At 60.9% G+C, this 17,816-nt stretch overlaps 1 protein-coding gene across 2 annotated transcripts; it reads right to left on the bottom strand.

The window, feature by feature from the left end:
• Positions 1-899: 899 nt before the first annotated feature.
• Positions 900-17,522, bottom strand: SUSD3 (sushi domain containing 3). 2 transcript variants are annotated; one of them, XM_047100527.1, is made up of 5 exons: positions 17,386-17,522; positions 6,651-6,839; positions 5,023-5,167; positions 4,491-4,643; positions 900-1,581 (listed from the first exon to the last, which is right to left on the bottom strand). In XM_047100527.1, exons 1-5 carry the CDS (start codon positions 17,471-17,473, stop codon positions 1,389-1,391), a joined length of 768 nt encoding a protein of 255 aa, XP_046956483.1. In that variant the 5' UTR covers positions 17,474-17,522; the 3' UTR covers positions 900-1,388. The 2 variants fall into 2 exon arrangements, with proteins under 2 accessions (XP_046956483.1, XP_046956484.1); XM_047100528.1 differs by lacking the exon at positions 4,491-4,643.
• Between the last annotated feature and the right edge of the window lie 294 nt (positions 17,523-17,816).

Raw genomic sequence — 17,816 nt, 5'->3', positions numbered from 1 at the left:
GGCAGCCTGCATCAGGATATATTTGTAAGTGATGGGAAACACCGCAATCACGGCTTCAGGGGGGCAGCCCAGGCTCCTGAGGACCACAGGCTGCCCTCCTCACGGCCCCAGTGTGGCTGCGGAGGCTCCGGGCAGGAAGCAGGGAAGGTCAGAGGACAAACCAAAGTGACTTTTCTCAATGGCCAGACAGATCCCACCCCAAAACGCAGGAGACTGGAGGTGGGATCTTAACCGGCCCAGGACAGTTGTGGACGTGGAGGGTGGGACCTAGCAGCCCCCAGGAGCCACCCAGAGGCGTGGCTGAGCAGTGAGCCCTGAAGGAGCAGAGCAGCAGGTGCAAACGTTTAGAGCCACACCTGATGGGTGTGGACATACAGGTAAGCTGTCTGTCTGTCCCCTCAGGAAGAGGGGCTGGGTGGTAAGAGACAGGACGTCTTCTTGTCGAACTGCTTTGACGAGTTCGGGGTTGGGGGACTGTGATGGCTTTGAAGGTGTCCCCCCGTGCCCGGTCCTCCTCCCATCCAGAAGTGGAGTTCAGCTGCCCCCTTGCTGGCTGGCATGCAGCAGCAGTGACCCGGCAGGACTTCCCAGGCCCCGGAGGGCATGGCTGGCACTCAGGACTCTCACCGTGGACACCAGCCCCCAGTGTGCAAGGAGACCCGGGCCACTCGAGACGGCCACTGCCGTTGAGGTCTCTGTGAGCAGGCTGCTGACGGCACTGGCCGACGGAGCCCCAGCCAGCCCGGGGCCCTGAGCAGCAGTGACACGGGGCCCTGAGCAGCAGTGACACGGGGCCCTGAGCAGCAGTGACACGGGGCCCTGAGCAGCAGTGACAATAAGGGAGTTGTTTTACACCCTGAGTGCAACAGAGATTGAAAATCAAGACAGTGGTCTTTATCTTTGGTTTCCCAGTGTTAGAATGGTTTATTTCCCACCTCTCACCCCTCGTGGCTACTGTGCAGGTAACAGGGGCAGCACCCCAGCTGGGCCCCTGCTCACAGGCCCCGGCCTGGCCTGCGGGGAAGATGAGGCAGCCAGCAGGAGCTGAGAGGTTGGCTGCCCGGCCTCCTGCTCTGCTATGAATGAGATTTGCTTAAAACGTCCTCCAGTTTCTTTAAAGGAGCAGGCTAGGCAGGGCTGCACCTGGTTCCAGAACCTTCCGTGCCGGTTCCAAGGGAGCCTATCTATAAAAACTGTTCTGGCTGGGCGTCCCCGGGACAGGACACCCCACTGGCGTCCCCAGCTCAGCACCCTGAGGGATCCCTAACCCCAGAAGGTGATTTCACTGACCACTCTTAAGCTGGGCACAGGTGGGTATGCAGGTGGCTGGGTGGTGGGGTTGGCCTGGTCTTCCCAGTGTGGAGGGCAGGCTCTGGCCTCTGCCTCGGTCACCCCGGGACGTAGGCCGCATGCTGCCTGGACATTCCTGCAGCGGGCCAGGAGGCAGGCAGGGCGTGCCCCGGGTCCGCCGTGTGCACCATCACCTGGGCACGGGGTGAGCCAGCAGGACGGGTGGTCCAGGGGTCCTTGTCCACGCCACGGGCCATGCCAGCCATTCCTCTGGTGCCCTCACCCAGGTCTCTGCAGGAAGAAGAGGCAAAGCTTGGGGGAAGAGCGGGGACCCCGTGTAACCCGACACTGCCCCCACGCCGGGCACCTGGGCCCTGCCTTCAGTGGGCTTGGGGCAGGGTCAGAACTGCCCTGAGCCTGAGGAGGCCCCTCCCTGGGCCTCAGACCCCTCACTCGTATGAGGTATGTGGTCCAAGGAGCAGCATGCCCACCTTCCGAGCTGGGAAGGGGCTTCCTGGGGCGGTGCTGGGGAAGGGGGCTTATTCAGCGTGTGCAGAAAGCACAGGGGCCGGGCCTCTCCCCGGCCCCGTTGCTGGGGGCAGAGACAGCTTTGCTCCTCCAGGCTGTCCTCCGGTTGCCTGGGGCCAGATCACCCACTGCCTGTATCTCCGGTTCCTCTGTGCATCCCACCTCCAACCCACAAACCAATCACACTCTTCAGCCTGACCAGAGCCTGCACCCCCATCCACCGGGTCGTCTCCTGCTCACAGTGCCCTGCTGCTTCCTGCCACCACTTAAGATGCTGTCTCTCTCCTTCCCCCAAATGCAGACTCTCCCCATCTGTTCACCACAGGCATCACCTCCTCCAGGAAGCCTGCCTGGATCTCTGCTCCCCCCACACTTAACTCTCAGAAAAGCTCTAGGAAGTAGTAGGAGTTAAGAAGTTATGTTGGTTTGATGAATAAGTAAATGAACCAGTTAATTAGCGGAGAGGAAAGACTGCTTGGTGGGTGAGGCTGTGGACTTTGGAGCCAGACAGCCAGAGTCCAAACTCGGCTTCACGCTTAGCAGTTATGTGCGATTCTGGACAAGTTTCTATTAAAATGGGATGGAAACAGTGCCCGCTGCCTAGGTTAGAGCAGCACCTGGCCTATTGGGAGTTGCTGGGAAACATACAGAAAACAGGAATGCCGGGGGCACATCTGGCCTCCTCCAGACAGCCCCACTGACCTAGATGGGGGGCTCGAGGCCCTGGGCCTTACCTAGGAAGGCACATCCGAGAGACAGCCGTTCCTCCCCCACTGAACTCGTGCGTCCCCAGCTAAGACACAGCACGGTGTGTCACAGTCTGTAATGGGAAGGGAAGGTGCCACCGGGTAGGGGGCAATGGAAAAGCTCTGAGACCTGCCGGGGGGAGGGGGGGGGGGCTGACCGTCCGCGAAGGGAACGCATCAGCCGAGACCCCACGGTGCAGCCGGAGCAAAGAGGCAGGCACCTGCGGCCGTGGCTACGCTTCCGTCCCAAGGACACACAGAGCTCCCGGGACAGCCGTCACCAGCAGGCGACACGCAGAGTAACCCCGAAGGACTAAAGCCAACAATACAACTGACAGCGATGGTGTGGGGAACACCTCAGCGTTAACCGAGGAGCCGCCAAGGAGCACGAAACTGCGCCTGCTACGGGAATGAGCGGGAGACAAGTCCTGACACCCGGTGACGGTGCAGCTGCTGTGAAACGGCTCAGATAACTTGTGCTGGGCTCCGGGGGAAAGAACGTGGAAATGAAACCATCCAGACTGTTGACCTCAACAGTCCATTCTTGGGTGGTCCCAAATGTCATCTTGAGAAAGGAAAACCACTCTAAGTAAGTGCAGACATTCACCCAAACCCGAGCGCAGTGGCTGCAGCATCTGGGGCGACGCTCTGGGGACCGCGGACCACGTGGTGCATGGATGGAAAGGGGGCGAGGCAGCATTTCTGCCACGCCACCGTGACGTGCGCCTAGTGTGTGTCTAAGGTGCATCTGGAGCTCCAGGGAGGGAGACAGGAAATCAGCGCCTCCCCGTGGGCCAGACTCCACACTCCAGCCATCGCCGGGCCCGGGAGGTCGCAAACAGACACGGGGCCAGACCACCGCACCACAGTCGCGCCTCAAGACAAGAGCAGGATGAACGGTGACGGCCGGCACTCCCCGAGCCCTGTCCAGCCGGCCCAGGCACTGCTAAGACCCTGGCCGTTTGACAGAGGACCCTGAGGCCGCAGCAGCCGCCATGCGGCAAGGCCACCGGACGGGGACAGGTGGACGGAAAGGACTAGAGCCTGTGGAAACGTGAGCCCAGATGAGGTCGGGGACGGTGACCGTGAGCATGACAGGGGGCCCATTACACGTTCCGTCTGCTTCTGTGTGCTCCTGACATCTCCCCAAAATAAAGTTCAGGAAAGAGTTCAGAGTGACGTGCAAACAGCAAAACCAAAAAGACAGTGAGTAAACAGCCAGAGCTCATCCTCATTCCTCACAACAGGAAGGACAGAGTCGCGGCACAATTAGAATCACCACGTGTAACCCCCGGGCCACAGGTCAGGGCCGTGGGGGGAGCAGTATGGCCCCTTGCAGAGTCCCCTCCTCATCACGTGACGTGGACGCCTCAACCGAGAGGCCCCAGAGCATGTGACCACGGGGCGCCAGCCTGACCTGCGTCTGTGACCCACAGCAGCGCCACCAGGGGGCACATCCGGGAGATGCAGCCTGAGTGTGGCCATGCAGAAGCCTGGCGTCCCAGAACCCGCAAGAGACAAAGCTGCCAAAAACAAACAGCCCGCCCCACTGAAGGCGCCCGGAGCCCCAGCGCTGGGGTCAGAGGGCACATGCTGAAAGCTAGAAACACCGGGAGCTGTTGTATCTGCAGCCCACGTGCAGTCTTGACCAGACTCCGGGAGTCAGAGGGACATTAAGAGAAAGTCCCCGTAACGGTTCAGAAAGTCTGTGTGCCCGTGCAACAAACACAAGACCCAGAGCCCTGCTGCGTCCCCCGGGAGGGGACCTCCTGTCTCTGCAGGTCTGAGTTCCCAGGATAAAGGCACTGGGTGGTGGGAGCTGAGGCCCAGGTAAGGCTGGGCAGCGTGTGGGATGACGGGCGTCCCGACCGAGCTGCGCCCCCCCACCCTCACGCCCAATGCCCCCCTCGCCGTGCCCGTGCCCACGTGGTGAAGCTGTAGTTGTCGTGCGCCTGGCCAGGGCGGACCCCGGGGTCCCTGCCACCACCGCCGCCATGGTTCGGGCCCTTGAGGCCGAGGTAGGAGGCCTGCACCGTATCCAAGTCCCCGGCTCTCAGCTGGAGCCACAGCTGGGCTGCCCTGGGGAGAGACGGGGGAAGGACGTTCAGGATGCCAAACCCTCTGCAAGGCGGTTGGTGAGCCGGACTCTGGCTCCTCACCCTGCTCACCCAGCGCCGCGGAGCCCAGGCCGCGAGCGGACCCAGACTGAAGGAGGCCCAGACCAGACCCATGTGTGCGGCCTGGTTAGGAAAGACCTTCCAGAGCCGCGAGGCTCTGTGAGTCGCAGGCTGCTGCGGGGCAGCACTCGGTAGCCGGGCTCCCTGAGGAGCCAGGGCAGCCCCAGCGCCCCTGGACACCCGCCGGAGGCCCAGGGCACGGATGGCAAGTGCCCACGGAGCGCCCTCTGCCCTCAGGCTCGGGCGGCAGGGAGGGCTGGAGGCCGCTGGGGCCAGCGTACCTGTCGGACGGCTGCTCACTCCTCTTCATGCACCTCATGAGGCAGCAGGTGAGGAAGGCCACGGACATGAGTAGGATGACGGCGCAGCTGACGATGGAGGCGATCACGGCCACCTTGAAGCCGAAGGTCTCGTACGGCGGCACGGCTGTGAGGGAGACAGGGCCACCTCCTGCACAGGGCTCGCGAGGCCCTCGGCAACCCCGTTCCGTGGGGGAGGCAGGGAGGTAGGTGCTGGTGGCTGGGGCTGTCAGGGAACACTGTCCCCTAAAGGGGGGGGGGGGTGCTTGGGCAGGGTTTTGGAGGGTGTGTAGGAGTTCACAGCAGCACACCCGGAAAAGCTCTGAAAGGAGTTCAGTGATAGCCCCCTGGTTCCATGGCGGCCCCATGCCAGCCGTGGCCTGCTTCCACGTGCTCCAGGCTGGTAAACCCTTCAGGGGCCCACGTGCCTTCTCAGTTCACTTTCCAGGAGGCTCAAAAGCAAGAAGAATGCCTGTGTCTGAGGCCAAAGGGCCTTTGCTGCTTAACAGCCGTGTGACCTCAGCTATGGGTCGAGCAGTGTTCTACCGGCTTCTAACGGGCATCCTGGGAAGACAAGGCCCAGGGTCCTAGTCTGAGCAACACTGCACACCCTGCCCTGCAGTGACACTGCTCACGCCCCGCCTCCACCCCCATCCCCTGCCCCAGCTGAACACAGGCCACCCAGACCCAAGAGCTCTCCCGGCCGCCCCCGCAGCTGTATATCCATCTTCTGGCCCGTGGGGGTGAGGGGAATCGTGTGGGGCACTTCTTAGGGCCTTCCTTTCCTGCCCGGCCACGACAAGCGCCCAGAACACAGGTGCCATTGTCTTGAGTCCCACCCCAGAGCGAGGGGCCAGCGCAGCCCGGGTCCCCGCTCCACAGGGAGTGCCGTATGAGATGCCCATCCCGAGGGCTATGGGCCCTCAGAGAGAAAGCTCCTTGTCAGTGAATCCCTGTTATCTTGGAGCCTAATCCGGATGGGCGCCCTCCTTCTCAGAGACTGATCCAGCACATGAGCATTTGAAAGGCTCTGAGAAGTGCTCTAGCCTATTAATCCAGCATGTTCCAAACCGTGTTGGCTACGAAGCCCTCTTTGATGCCCGACACACGTCAACACGATACAGTGACCTCCCTTTGGAAAACCCTTCGCCACCCTGTACAACAAATACAACTCGAAAGCTAGAAAGCCATCTCGTCCCCTGACGGGGAGCCCGGGGCTGCGAGCATCCTGGCCCTCAGTGTCCCCAGTTCTAGAATCCATAGCACACACAATATCCTATTAAGGTCTGCTGCATGGGTGCATAAAAGAATGAATGAACGAACAGACAGACATGCCCGCTTAAAAGATGACGAGAACAGCTCAAACAAGCTCTCGGTGCTGACAGGCCAAGTCGGTGGCAGGGCGAGGGTTGAGGCTGCTGGGCCTGGAGTCCATGTGCAGACGTGGGGCCCAGTGGGGGCTGTCCAGCTGCCAGCAGCGGGGTCGGGACCCTACAGAGGCCTAGCGGGGACTTGTACCCACCGCATCCCCTCCGTGGACGCTCACGCCCCACATGACGGGACCAGCCGCCCCCCACCCCCTGCGGGTGCTCAGGGGAAGCGGGCCTCACACTTGCACACGGGGCTCACTGAAGACCACTCGGCGATGCTCCCCTTCCAGGCACAGGTGAGGAGGCCGGACCCGACCATCTGGTGGCCTGAGGGGCAGTGGAACACGAGGACGGTCCCCACAGAAGTGCCGTCGCCACGAAGGACTTGAAGGGTGCCCCGCGGGGGTGGCTGCACCCGTGTGCACGTGCCTAGGGAAGAAGAGAGCAGAGATGAGGACCCTACCCTGGACGGCAGAGGGTGGGAAGGAGCCCCGGCGGGGAAGGGCGCTGCTGCTCCAACAGCCACACGACGCCCTGGGTGAGGTGCCACGGCCCAGGCCATCTGGCGTGGCAGCCACTCGGCCGGTGGCCTGGGGGCCAACGCGGAGCAGATCCCAACGTTAAGTGAACTTTAGAGGTTCCAAAGACCACAGTGTTGAAAAAACGAATCTGTGTCAGAAGACAAGAAAAGCGAACCCAGGTGACTCTTGAACAACACGGTTTTGAACTGCTCGGGTACACTCAAGTGTGGACTTTTTACAGGACAGGGCTGTAAATGGATTTTCTCTTACTTAGGACTTTCTTAATGACGTTTCTTTTCTCTAGTTTACTTTACCGTAATCATACGGTACATAACCCATGCAACACGCGAGATAGGTGTGAACCAGCTCTTGACGTGATCAGTAAGGCTTCCGGCCAACAGCAGCCATTAGTGGTTAAGTTTTCGGGGAGTCAGAAGTTATATCCAAATATCAACTGCATGGGGGTCAGGACCCCTAACTCCTGTGTTGGTCAAGGGTCAACTGCACACAATTAGCATCTAAGCGTAGATCCAAAGGCAGAAGCAAGGAGAAAACAGGGGAAGGGAGAGACGGGCAGTGTGCGTGAAAAGTAAGAAAGGAGAACTTTCGTTGCTCCGATAACTAAGACACAATCAAGCTCGGATGAAACAACCAGGAAGAGATCTGGGAGCGCAGGACGAAGGTTCAACCCCCTTGCTGGTTGGTATCTTCGTACCCATCCACCAAAGCTGACCCCAAATAAAAAACAACGGCTAACGTGGGAACACGCGCTTCACAGAAAAAACACAAGGAGCCGAGAAGCAAGAATCTGTTTCCTCACAGTAGCTGAGGATGTGCGGATTCAGAGACCTCGTCTCTCACCCCTCGAGCTGGCCAATCGTAAGAGAAAAAAGACCATGTGCCAAGTTCAAGAGGCCTGGGAACGCCCGCTCTGTGTGGATCCAAACCCTTCTGGGTGGGAAAACGTGTGAAGAGCTTTGTGTCGTGGATCATCCGAGAATTTAGCCAAAGGAAAGAATTACGAATCTGCAGCCAGGATTTCTACACCAGGATGTTCACCCCCACGTGTACAGAAGCCACCAGTGTGCCTGGCCGTGGACCTGTGCGGCCAAGCAAGGCATAGCCTGGTGACAAATGCCAGCCAGCCGTCCTTCCATAAGGACGTACAGAGACGGTATGAACGGAGTGGCAATCACAGCACCGTCACAAGACCGCCACAATGACAACAGCTGGCACTTACAGGGAGCGTACGGAGCGCCGGATGCTGAACGCACGCCTTACGTGCACTGACACGTCAACCTGGACAGTGCCTTCCTGGGGAGCCACCATTCTCCCCACTTGACAGGTTAGGAAACCGAGGCACAGGGTGGCTAAGTCACTTCCCGAGGCTACACAGCTCCTGTGTTGCAGGGCAGGGATTCGGAACCAGCAAGACGGCACCAGGCTACCTTCTGAACACGTGTGTGCACACGGACACATGCACGCAGCCACGTGCCCTGTGCCTGGCTCCCCTGCTCAGCACAATGCCCAGGGAAGGCCCCAGCCACGACATCCTGCCGTCAGCCTGGCACGCTGTGACCCAGCCAAGCTCCTGCACTCGCCAGGCTGCGCGACACGTGGCCTTTCCCGTGTTCACTCGGACGGCAGCACCAGGCCGGCTCCTTCCGTGCTCCAGCCCTGACACGTGGACACTTCTTGATCCGCAGCCAACCCGCCAGCCAACGCTGCGGGCCCTGCTTTCAAAATCTGTACCCAGGACACCCCCCGGGGGCTAGAGTGCCCCCCAAGGCCACGCCCACCGGAAACAGCCACGGGGGCTCGATGCGTGCCACCATGGCACCCCATTTCACACGGGCTGTGGGAGGAGAGCACACCCAGGACCGCCCGGGACAGCCACACACGCACATGCCTGGCACGTCCCACCTGTCCAGAGGGGAAACCAAGGCGGGGGGAGGTCAAGCCACCCCTTGTCCAGCTGTGCTGGCCTTGCCCCACTCAGGGCGAGGTTGCTAAGGGGGCAGCAGCCTGAGCATCGGCCCCGCTTCGTGCTGTCAGGAAAACAGGAGGAGCCGCGGCTGCCCCAGGCCTCACCACGGGCAGTGACTGTGAGTGACAGCATTTGGCTGTGCTCTGCCACGCCGCACTAGTCCACCCCTTGTTCTGCCCCACCGAGAACCGGGGGCAGGGGGGCTCACGGGCCGAAATGTGGGGCAGAATGTGAGCCCGGGGCCCTCATGCTTTGTGCAAGGGGTGGGGCGCTGACTCCTGGATCAGCTAACGCTGGGAACCTAGTGGGTGCTGGGCTACAGCCCTGCGAGCAGGGCAGTCCATCACTACCTTACAGATGGGGAAACTGAGGCACAGCAAGGCTGGGTGACACCCCGCGGGAACTGGCCGCAGCTGTCCCCGTCTGTCCTGCGGCTGGGAGGATGTGGGCCCTCGTCTGCGGGTGTCCGACACCAGCATCACTACCCCCACCAGCAACGCAGCTCTGATAGAATGTTCTGGCCAAGAAGCACCCTCACTCCTAGCCTCGTGCAGCACTCCTAACCATCTCAGAGGACAGCGGAGAAGAATCATCGTCTCCGTTTTGCCGCGAGGAAACCAAGGTTCCACAGGGGAGGGGCCCGGGACTAAGTCAGCAGCAGAGCAGGGGGTGTGGGTACCTGTCCCAGAGCGGGTCTTTCCCTGATAGACGGCACTACCAAATTACTAAGACGGTGTCAACAATCACAAAAGAAAAGAACACGTAAATCAGAAAAGAAAAACCAATGTCTCAGAAACCAGGGGAAGGGCAATTAGTTTAAAGAAAAATTAAATAAAAAGCATTCACATCAGAAAAGAAGCAAACCTCCATTTGACACCATCTCGAATCCAAAAATCCCCAGGCATCTACTAAAAACCTACAGAAACTCGTAAGTCCAGCAAGGCTGCAAGATGCAAGCCCAACACCCGAAAATCCATCATATTTCAGCACAGTGGCAGGGAACAAAGTGGAATAAAGAAAGCAATTCCGTTTACAAGAGCGTCCGAAGGAATACATCGCTTAGGAATAAAATGAACAAAAGAAGAGTAAAACTTAAACCCCGAAAACTACAAGACACTGCGGGCGGAAATAAAGGTCCTGCCCAGAGGTGAAGTGGCACGTGCCCGCGGGCCGGGAGACTGACCGCCACACTGGCCTCCGCTCCTCTGCAGACACACCACAGCCCCTCCCAGAGTCCCAGCTGCTGCCTTTCCAGAAACTGACAGGAGGGTCCTAAAATTCTTAAGGAAATGCAGAAAACCTAGGACAGTTCCAACAAAAACTCTCTCGAAAAACATCAAAGTTGGAGGACTCACACTTTCTTGTTTCGAAACTTTCCACAAAGCTACGGTGAGAAAGGGACAGACCCGGAGCCAATGGAGCAGAAGTGACAGTGCAGAAATGAACTCTTAAAGTCAGGTGAACTTTGATGAGGGCACGAGGACCGTTCGGCGGGAAGAGAACGGTGTTCCAGCAGCTAGCGCTGGGCAACCACATCCACAGGCAAAGCAGCGCTGGCCCTCTCCCCACACCAGACACAAAAACGAACTTCAAGTGAATCCCAGACCTAAACGTAAGAGCTAAATCTGCAGAACTCTCAGACGAAAGCAGAGGGATAAATCTTCCTGACCTTGATTCGACACCAAAAGACTAACGACAAAAGCAAAAAATAGATAAATGGGACTTGACTGAAATTAAAAATCTTTGTGCTTCAAAGGCCATGATCAAGAAAGAAAGAAGACAAGCTACAGTGTGAGAAAATATTTGTCAACTGTATATCTGATAAAGGACTTGTGTTTAGAGTGCGGAAGTTATTATGCTGAATTATAAATGAAAAAAATTTTTATTTGAGAGAGAGAAAGAGTGCGTGCGAGAGTGGGGAGGGGGCGGGGAGGGGGCAGAGGGAGAGAGAGAGAGGGAGGTGACAGAGGGAGAGAGAGAGAGGGAGGTGACAGAGGGAGAGAGAGAGACTCTTAAGCAGGCCCCTTGTTCAGTGCAGAGCCCAAGGCGGGGCTCGATCCACCAGCCTGGGATCATGACCTGAGCCGAAATCAAGAGTCGGCCGTTCAACCAACTGAACCACCCAGATGCCCCGTTACGCTCACTCCAACATAAAAGACAAATAACCAAATTTAAAAATGGGTAAAGTATCTGGACAGACATTTCTCGACAGACATACCAGTGGCCCCCATAAGCACATGACAAGATGCTCAACGTCCTTCCTTCAGGCAAATGCAAATCAAATCACCAGGGAGTCCCTGCTTCACATCCAGCAAGCACCTGTCCCTGAAAAGGACCAGGTGTCCCCAGGAGGTGGAGAACCTGGAGCTGCGTGCCCTGCAGGTGGGAACACAACACGTGAAGCCCCCTTCCTGACGGTCACACGGGGCGTTACCACGCGGTGCAGCGCCGCCCCGCCCAGCAACACAACCGAGATGAAAACACACCCACACACAGACTTGCACACACACACACACACAACAGCGTCACTCACGAGAGCCAAACGGTGGAAACCACCCCAACGTCCACACGGATGAGTGGACAGATAAATAGAAAATGGTACAAGCCCCGCTGGAACAGCACCAGACGACAAAAAGGAGAGGGGCAGCGACACAGGCCACGGTGTGGCCGAACCCTATGAGGACAGGACGCTCGGTGCCTGAGCCAGTCACAAAACCTCATGTTGTCAGACTCTGTTTATAGGAAGTGTCTGGAAGAGGCAAGCAAATCCTCACAGGCGGAAAGCAGATTAGCCATGGGCGGGGGGTGCGGGGGGCGTGGGGGGGAGACTGCTGGAGGGCGCACGGCTTCTCTCCGGGGTGATGAAATGTTCTAAAACGGACTGTGGTGACGACCGTACCTATCTGAAAACGTACTATAAGCCACTGAGCTGCACACGTTAAATGCACACTTTAAATGGGTGAGTGACATCTCAATAAAGCTCCTAAAAATTCCAGGAAAATACTTGTGTCAATCAAAGAAGTGCAGATTTGAAATGCGAGGTATTGTTTTGGCCCCTTAGCTTGGTCAAGATGGAAAAGACTGGCGTACCGGGGCGGGTGCGGTGTGTGTGTGTGCGCGCAGAGCCCCGGCGTGGAGGGCAGGGGACCCACCCTGTGCCCCCAAGGTGGACGCTGCCCGCTTCCGCTCGCTGACCTGGGACTGAACACTGCAGACTCTGGGCTCTTAACTGACCGCCACACTTGGCCTCGACAGGCGCCAAGGCAGGAGCGACGGAAAGGCTGTCCCAGCCACCGGGCTGCAGCCAGCGCCCCCACCAGGACCCGTGGACACGGACACCGGCTGTCCTCCCCGCCAGGAGGCGGGCGGGGCATTCTGGAACCGGTAGACGGAGCAGCCACAGGCCGGCCACGTGGCCCCTCCCCCGGGGTCACCAGGGAGCCAACACTTCCTAGTCCTCAATTTAGAGCCGCCACTTCTGCTTCTGGGGCTGGGGCCGCTAAGCAGCCTCTTTCGGTGCTGCCCCGTGTGACCCGCCTGGGGAGGGGGCTGGCCAGGGGGAGAGGCCGGGAGCGCTCACAGCACCCGCACCAAGCGCCCGGCCTGCACACCTAGAACTTTCTCAAGAAGGTCAGGAGCCCTGAGGGACAGACCAGAGCGGCAGCAGAGGTGATGAAGCAGCCTGGTGAAGTGTCAAGGGCAGGGTCAGGCTGGGAGGTGTGGTAATAAATCCATTCAGCTCTGCGGGTGCGTCTGTGATATTTAAGACAAGGGGAGAGAGCCTCCAGCCAGTGTCACTGCTGAATGTCACCGCCTGGCAGCCAGGGCCCGGCCCAGCCCAGACCCCTCGGGCTCTGCGGCACCCCCCCTGCCCCCGCCACCCGCACCTGCTGCTCTGGACCTATGACCCATCTGGAAGCACCCAGACAGCACTGCCATCTCAGGAACTGCTTCGCCCTGTATGCACGGGTTGGGGGAGGGCCCCGCTGTCTCTCACATTCTGTGCTGCTGCCGGTTCCCGTGGGGGTGGCCAGGATGCCCATCCTGGGTTTCTCCACCCAGGGGATGGGTCACACATCTGAAAGGAGAGAAGTGATTCTCCCTAAGGTGCTCAGAGCCATAAAGGGGACAGAGAGAGGGGTCCGTCAGGGAAGGGGGAGGGGCGGCACCGACCCGCAGACAGGAGACAGGATTTAGAGCCCACCCAGTGAGCACACTGTGGGGTGGGGGTCTGCGGGTCTCCGAGAGACTCAGAGTGGGGGGCTTTAAGTGCAGTCCTGGCTCCGTGCCCCAGCCCTGCAGCCTCACACTCTGCATTTCCAGGCAGCGAGCCGAGCTCACACCCGTCAGAGGCAGGAGCCACAGCATCAGTGTGTGGCCGGCGAAACACGGGGCCAGAGGAATAATCGTGGTGAGAGGAGGGGGAGGAGCCCTGCCCACTACCTGCCCAGAAGAGGGGAATGCCTTCCCTGGGGGGCCGGCCGGGAGCCCCACGTCCTGGACAGGATGCTGAGGTGGGAAGGTGCTCCTGCCCCTGCTGGGAAGCCCCCAGCCCCCAAGCCTCAGGCCCTCTCCACAGGGTCTGACTTGAGTCCTGGACCTGGGCCTCACCTTGCTCAGACTCAATTTCCCTATCTGCAAAACAGGGTGAACTGCCCCCCCCCCCCCGCCGCAAGGGTCATGAGAAGAGTAAGGCCACCCCAGGGAGACCTCCGAGCAGTGCCTGAGCTCAGAAACACTCCCCAGGAGGGGGCTCAATGCCTCATTCTGAGCACCCAGCCCATGGCACCCCAGACACCCCCAGGCTCCTATGGGTCTCTTCCGGCATCCCTTCCCTGGGCCCAGAAGGCCAGCGAACACATCTCTGGGCTGAGCCCATTTTCCAGATGAGGAAACTGATGTCCCCCGTGTACACTGGCAGGGTCCCCACGAGATCCTTCCACAGAACTGGTGACACACAGCCAGGGCAGGGAGGTGGTTGAGTGCCAAAGGGCTGCGGGGGGCTGTAGTCACGTCCACCCAAGACCCCCTCCCAGAGACGTCCTGAGGAATCACCACGGCTGGCGGATGGGCCAGCGGGCCCATGACACCATGGCCCTCGACACGGCAAACCCAGCTTCTGCTCACAGCCCTTACTGACCCCTCCCCGTCCTGGAGACCCCAGACCCCATCACTGGCTCCCGACAGCCCCTCCCTTGATATCTAAGAGGCAAATCCCACCTCCTCCTGTCGCTGCTGAAAACCCTCACAGACACCCCGCTGCCCCTGGGCATCCTGCAGGACACCCTCACGCTGTCCTCTCCTCCAGGCCCCTCCCACCTGTGGCTGGCCCAGACACCTGGCGCTGCACCCCCCCAGCCCTTCTCTGGCTGGACCTATGCACCCCTCAACCTTGGGTGCATTGCTCCTTGGGCCCTTCGTGGCCTTTTTTTACGACCTCTTTTTTACCAGGTGCAAATAAATCTTAAAGCAGGAAAAACAAAGTAAATGGATTCACTGCAAAGAAGACACAAACCCAAACCACACCCTAGGGGCTCCCTGGACAGTGAAGGGCAGACTTGCCCTGGAACGCCCCTTGTCCCCAGCTCCCGCCCCAACGGGTCCAGGAGGATGCTCCCTCTCATGGGGAGGTGGGGTGCAGGGCCTGCGGTGGTGCTTCCCCAGCCCAGCCCCGCATGGCCAGCAGGGTGAAGAACAAGTCTGTTTGTTACTTTTATCTGGAACCTTGGGCCACAGGCCTGCCTGCTCCGTCCTCCTCCTTCCCGGAGCCCACACTGCCCTCAAACCCTGACCTCCCCCCCCCCCTCCGCCGGACCTGGTAAATCAGTTACTTTTTTCCGTTCTGGGAAGAGGTGCACTGGGACTGGGACGGGGAGACAGGTTGCTGGGCCCGCTCACCACGGGCCTGGGTCCCTGCGACACTGGAGAGTTGCTTCCTTGATCTGCGTCTGGGTTTCCCCCAAACGGAAAGGGAAACCCAAGGAGGAGAGTTCAAAGGGTGACATGTGCTCTATGGAGGGTGGGACCCCCAAGACCCCAGCAGGGGGGGACAGCCACACGTGGGGGGGCCCACAGCCCCGGCTGTGTGTCTTCAGGCTAGATACTCGCCCTCTCTGAGCACGTCTCCTGTCCCCTCCGAGGGCAGGCCCGGGCCTCGGGCCTCGGCCACAGTGGAGACAGGGTCTCCCGGCACGCCCCCCAGCTGGTGGGTCAGCCCACACTGGCAGAATCCCCAGTGTGTTTCAGAGCAGACCCAGGCTGGTTCCCACCCAAGAAGAGCTGCCACCCAAAGCTCCAGGGGCGGGGGAAGGAACGTGAAGGCAGAAGGCGGAGCTGGACCTCTGAACACGGAGGCCACGCTTGAATTCCCACCACTCCCCCTGGGCCTCGGTCTGTCCTCTGTGAAGTGGGCGCAGATCACCGGTGCCGCAGGGATATAGGAGTCACGCCCCTGGCACGCCCTCCTCATCCGGGTCCTCCTGCAGCCCCCTTCCCAGGCATCTCCTTCAAGGCCCTTCCAGAAGTGGGAGGGGGTCACCTCTGGCTGCTGGAACCGTGTCCTTCCCGCAGGGCTGCGTTCCTGCACAATCTCCCCCATCAGGGAGTGCTGGAGCGGCCCGGGATGCGGGCCAGGGCCGGCGGGGGCCTGTGGGCAGCGGAAGGGGGCCTCCATGGCGAGCTGGACACCCGGCCTCCACTCAACAAACACTTAACCCCTGCTGTGAGCCAGCCTCTGCCCTTCACCAGCCACACCTGGGCGAAGAGGGAAGAACGTGGACCCCGGCACGCCAGGTCCGTGCGGCTAGACGTTGGAAGAGCAGAGGGATGCGTCCATTTTACCACGGCAAGGAAAAACACGCCCCCCGCCCCCACTGCTAGGTTGTAGCGTGTGCCAAACTGTCACAACCCCACAGGGACAAGTGGGTACACATTTCAAGCTCAAAAGACTGGGGCCATGGGGCAGGGGGATGGTGGGGTCTGGGGTGACTGTGTTACCCTGGAGCAGAACAACTGTGGCGGGGGTGGGGGGTGCACAGGCCCTTCCTGACTCCCCCTGACTGGTCCACAAGGCCGGGGACAGGCATGCAGTGCCCACTAAGCACGTGGGGGAAACTGAGGCCAGAAGCAGAGCGACACATCCCAGGTGAGAGGTGTCTTTCAACCCCAAATGCTGGGGAAGGGCTAATGGGCTGGGACCCCCAGGGCGGCCAGAGGAGTCCCCTAAGATCGGAGGCGGAGGCGGGGAAAGCCTGAGGGCGGGGACTGGCCTCTGAGGCCCCACTCCCCACCCCCAGGATTCTCAGCAAACAGTCTTTTGTATGCAGACACATCAGGGCCTCCCCTTCCATGTCCTAGGCTGGTCTTGTGCAAGTCTCTCCACCTCTTGGTCAACACCCACCTCCCCGGCAGTGGGGCAACACTCACTTGGTCGTCACACGCACCAAATTCGGTATTAGGGGGACAGGGAGTCAAAGAAAATAAACCCACCTCACCAGGCCAGGCTGCCCCTAGAGCCAAGCACCTCTCCTCTGCCGGCAACTTGCCTCCTTGGGCCTCAGTTTCCCCATTTGAGAAGGAGCTGCCCGCCAGGGCCCCCAGGGTGGGCACTGTTTTAAGCAGGACTGGCAGCACCCAGGGGGGCTCCTCCAGGCCCCGCTTCCACCCGTGCGAAGAGCCCAGTCCTGAGCCTGGCCTGGGCCACAGGTGTGCAGAGACCTTCAGGCATAAGGGGGAGGGGGCAGTGTCCGCTAAAGTGAGCCTCGGGGACCTCTGGTTCTGTTTCTCAGTTAGGCTTTAGGCGCATTCATGCAGCAAAGCCAGCCTCCAAACCTGGGGCTTCGGACGAGCTGCCCACACCGCAGCCAAAGCACGAAGGTGAACCCTCTTCAAAACATTCTCGAAATCAGTCACAAAGTACGCTAAGTGCCAGTCCTCCCACTTCCGGAGACCCCAGATTTCGTCCCTGGCCCGGGAGCCTGGCGACCGCGGAGAGCCGTTCCCCCGCCAGGCTCAGTTTCCTCACCTGTGGACTGGGCGTGGGGGCCAGCCGGGGCACCGGAGCGCCTCCCCGCTAAGCGAGGCCGGGTCCCCACGTCGGCCGCACCGACTTCCCCTGCTCCGAGCGGGGCGCGGGCGGGGCGGGCGCCGCAGCGGGAGCGGGCGCGCACCTGCGCGGAGGGGCGGCTGGCCGCCGCCGCCTGGTTTCGGGCCGCCTGCAGCCGGGCTTCGGCTCCGCTGGGGCGCCGGCTGGGCGGGAGGGGAGGGTCGGAGAGGGTCGTCCTCGGGCGGGTCTCGGGCTGTGGGCCTCCCCGGACGCGGCCGTGCGCCCCTTCTCCCGGCTGCGCGCCCCCACCGCCACGGCTGTGCGCACCCCCTCCCCGCTCCCGCTGCGCCGCGCGCCTCTTGGCTTCCCGGTCCGTGAAATGGGTGCAGAGCCTCGCTCGTGGCCCGCAGCCCCGGCGCTCACCTGTGCCGTTCCCCGGGGCGGGTTCGGCGTCCACCGCGCGCCCCCCGGGCCTCGCCCTGCGGCGAGGGGTCGAGGCCGCCCCGTGCATCCCTGCGCTCCTCGCCGCTCGGCGGGGACCGCGGGGCCTGAGCCGGAGGGGCGGGGCGGCCCGGGACACGTCCCCTAGGGCCGGCCCCGCCCCGTAGGTCGGGGGCGGGGCCGACCCCGCGGGAGCCCCAACCCCCCAGGGGGCAAAGCTGGCGGTGCAGGAAGTCTCGCTCCAGGGCTCTGCACGGGCTTTGCCCTCGGCTCCCGCCCCTCTGAAAACCCCGGTTCCCCAGGCCAGGTGTCCTCCGTGAGCGGCACATGTGAACCCCATCCGTGTCCCTGTGGGCCAGGCCCTCTGAGCTGGGGGGTCGATGCTGGAGGTCTTCACTGAGGAGCCCCGGGTG

Source organism: Lynx rufus, unplaced genomic scaffold (genome assembly GCF_022079265.1).
Source record: "Lynx rufus isolate CCGP_SWC_20201006 ecotype Redwood Valley unplaced genomic scaffold, mLynRuf1.p SCAF_10, whole genome shotgun sequence".
Classification (NCBI taxonomy): domain Eukaryota; kingdom Metazoa; phylum Chordata; class Mammalia; order Carnivora; family Felidae; genus Lynx; species Lynx rufus.
Note: the sequence above shows the minus strand (reverse complement) of the source record. Positions and strands in the feature narration are given on the sequence as shown.

Coding starts and splice junctions, on each gene's coding strand:
- SUSD3 (XM_047100527.1), bottom strand. CDS start 17,473: ATGCACGGGGCGGCCTCGACCCCTCGCCGCAGGGCGAGGCCCGGGGGG. Junction 5,168..6,650: donor AGTGAGCCCCGTGTGCAAGT/GTGAGGCCCGCT, acceptor TCTCCCTCACAG/CCGTGCCGCCGTACGAGACC. Junction 4,644..5,022: donor AGTGAGCAGCCGTCCGACAG/GTACGCTGGCCC, acceptor GTCTCTCCCCAG/GGCAGCCCAGCTGTGGCTCC.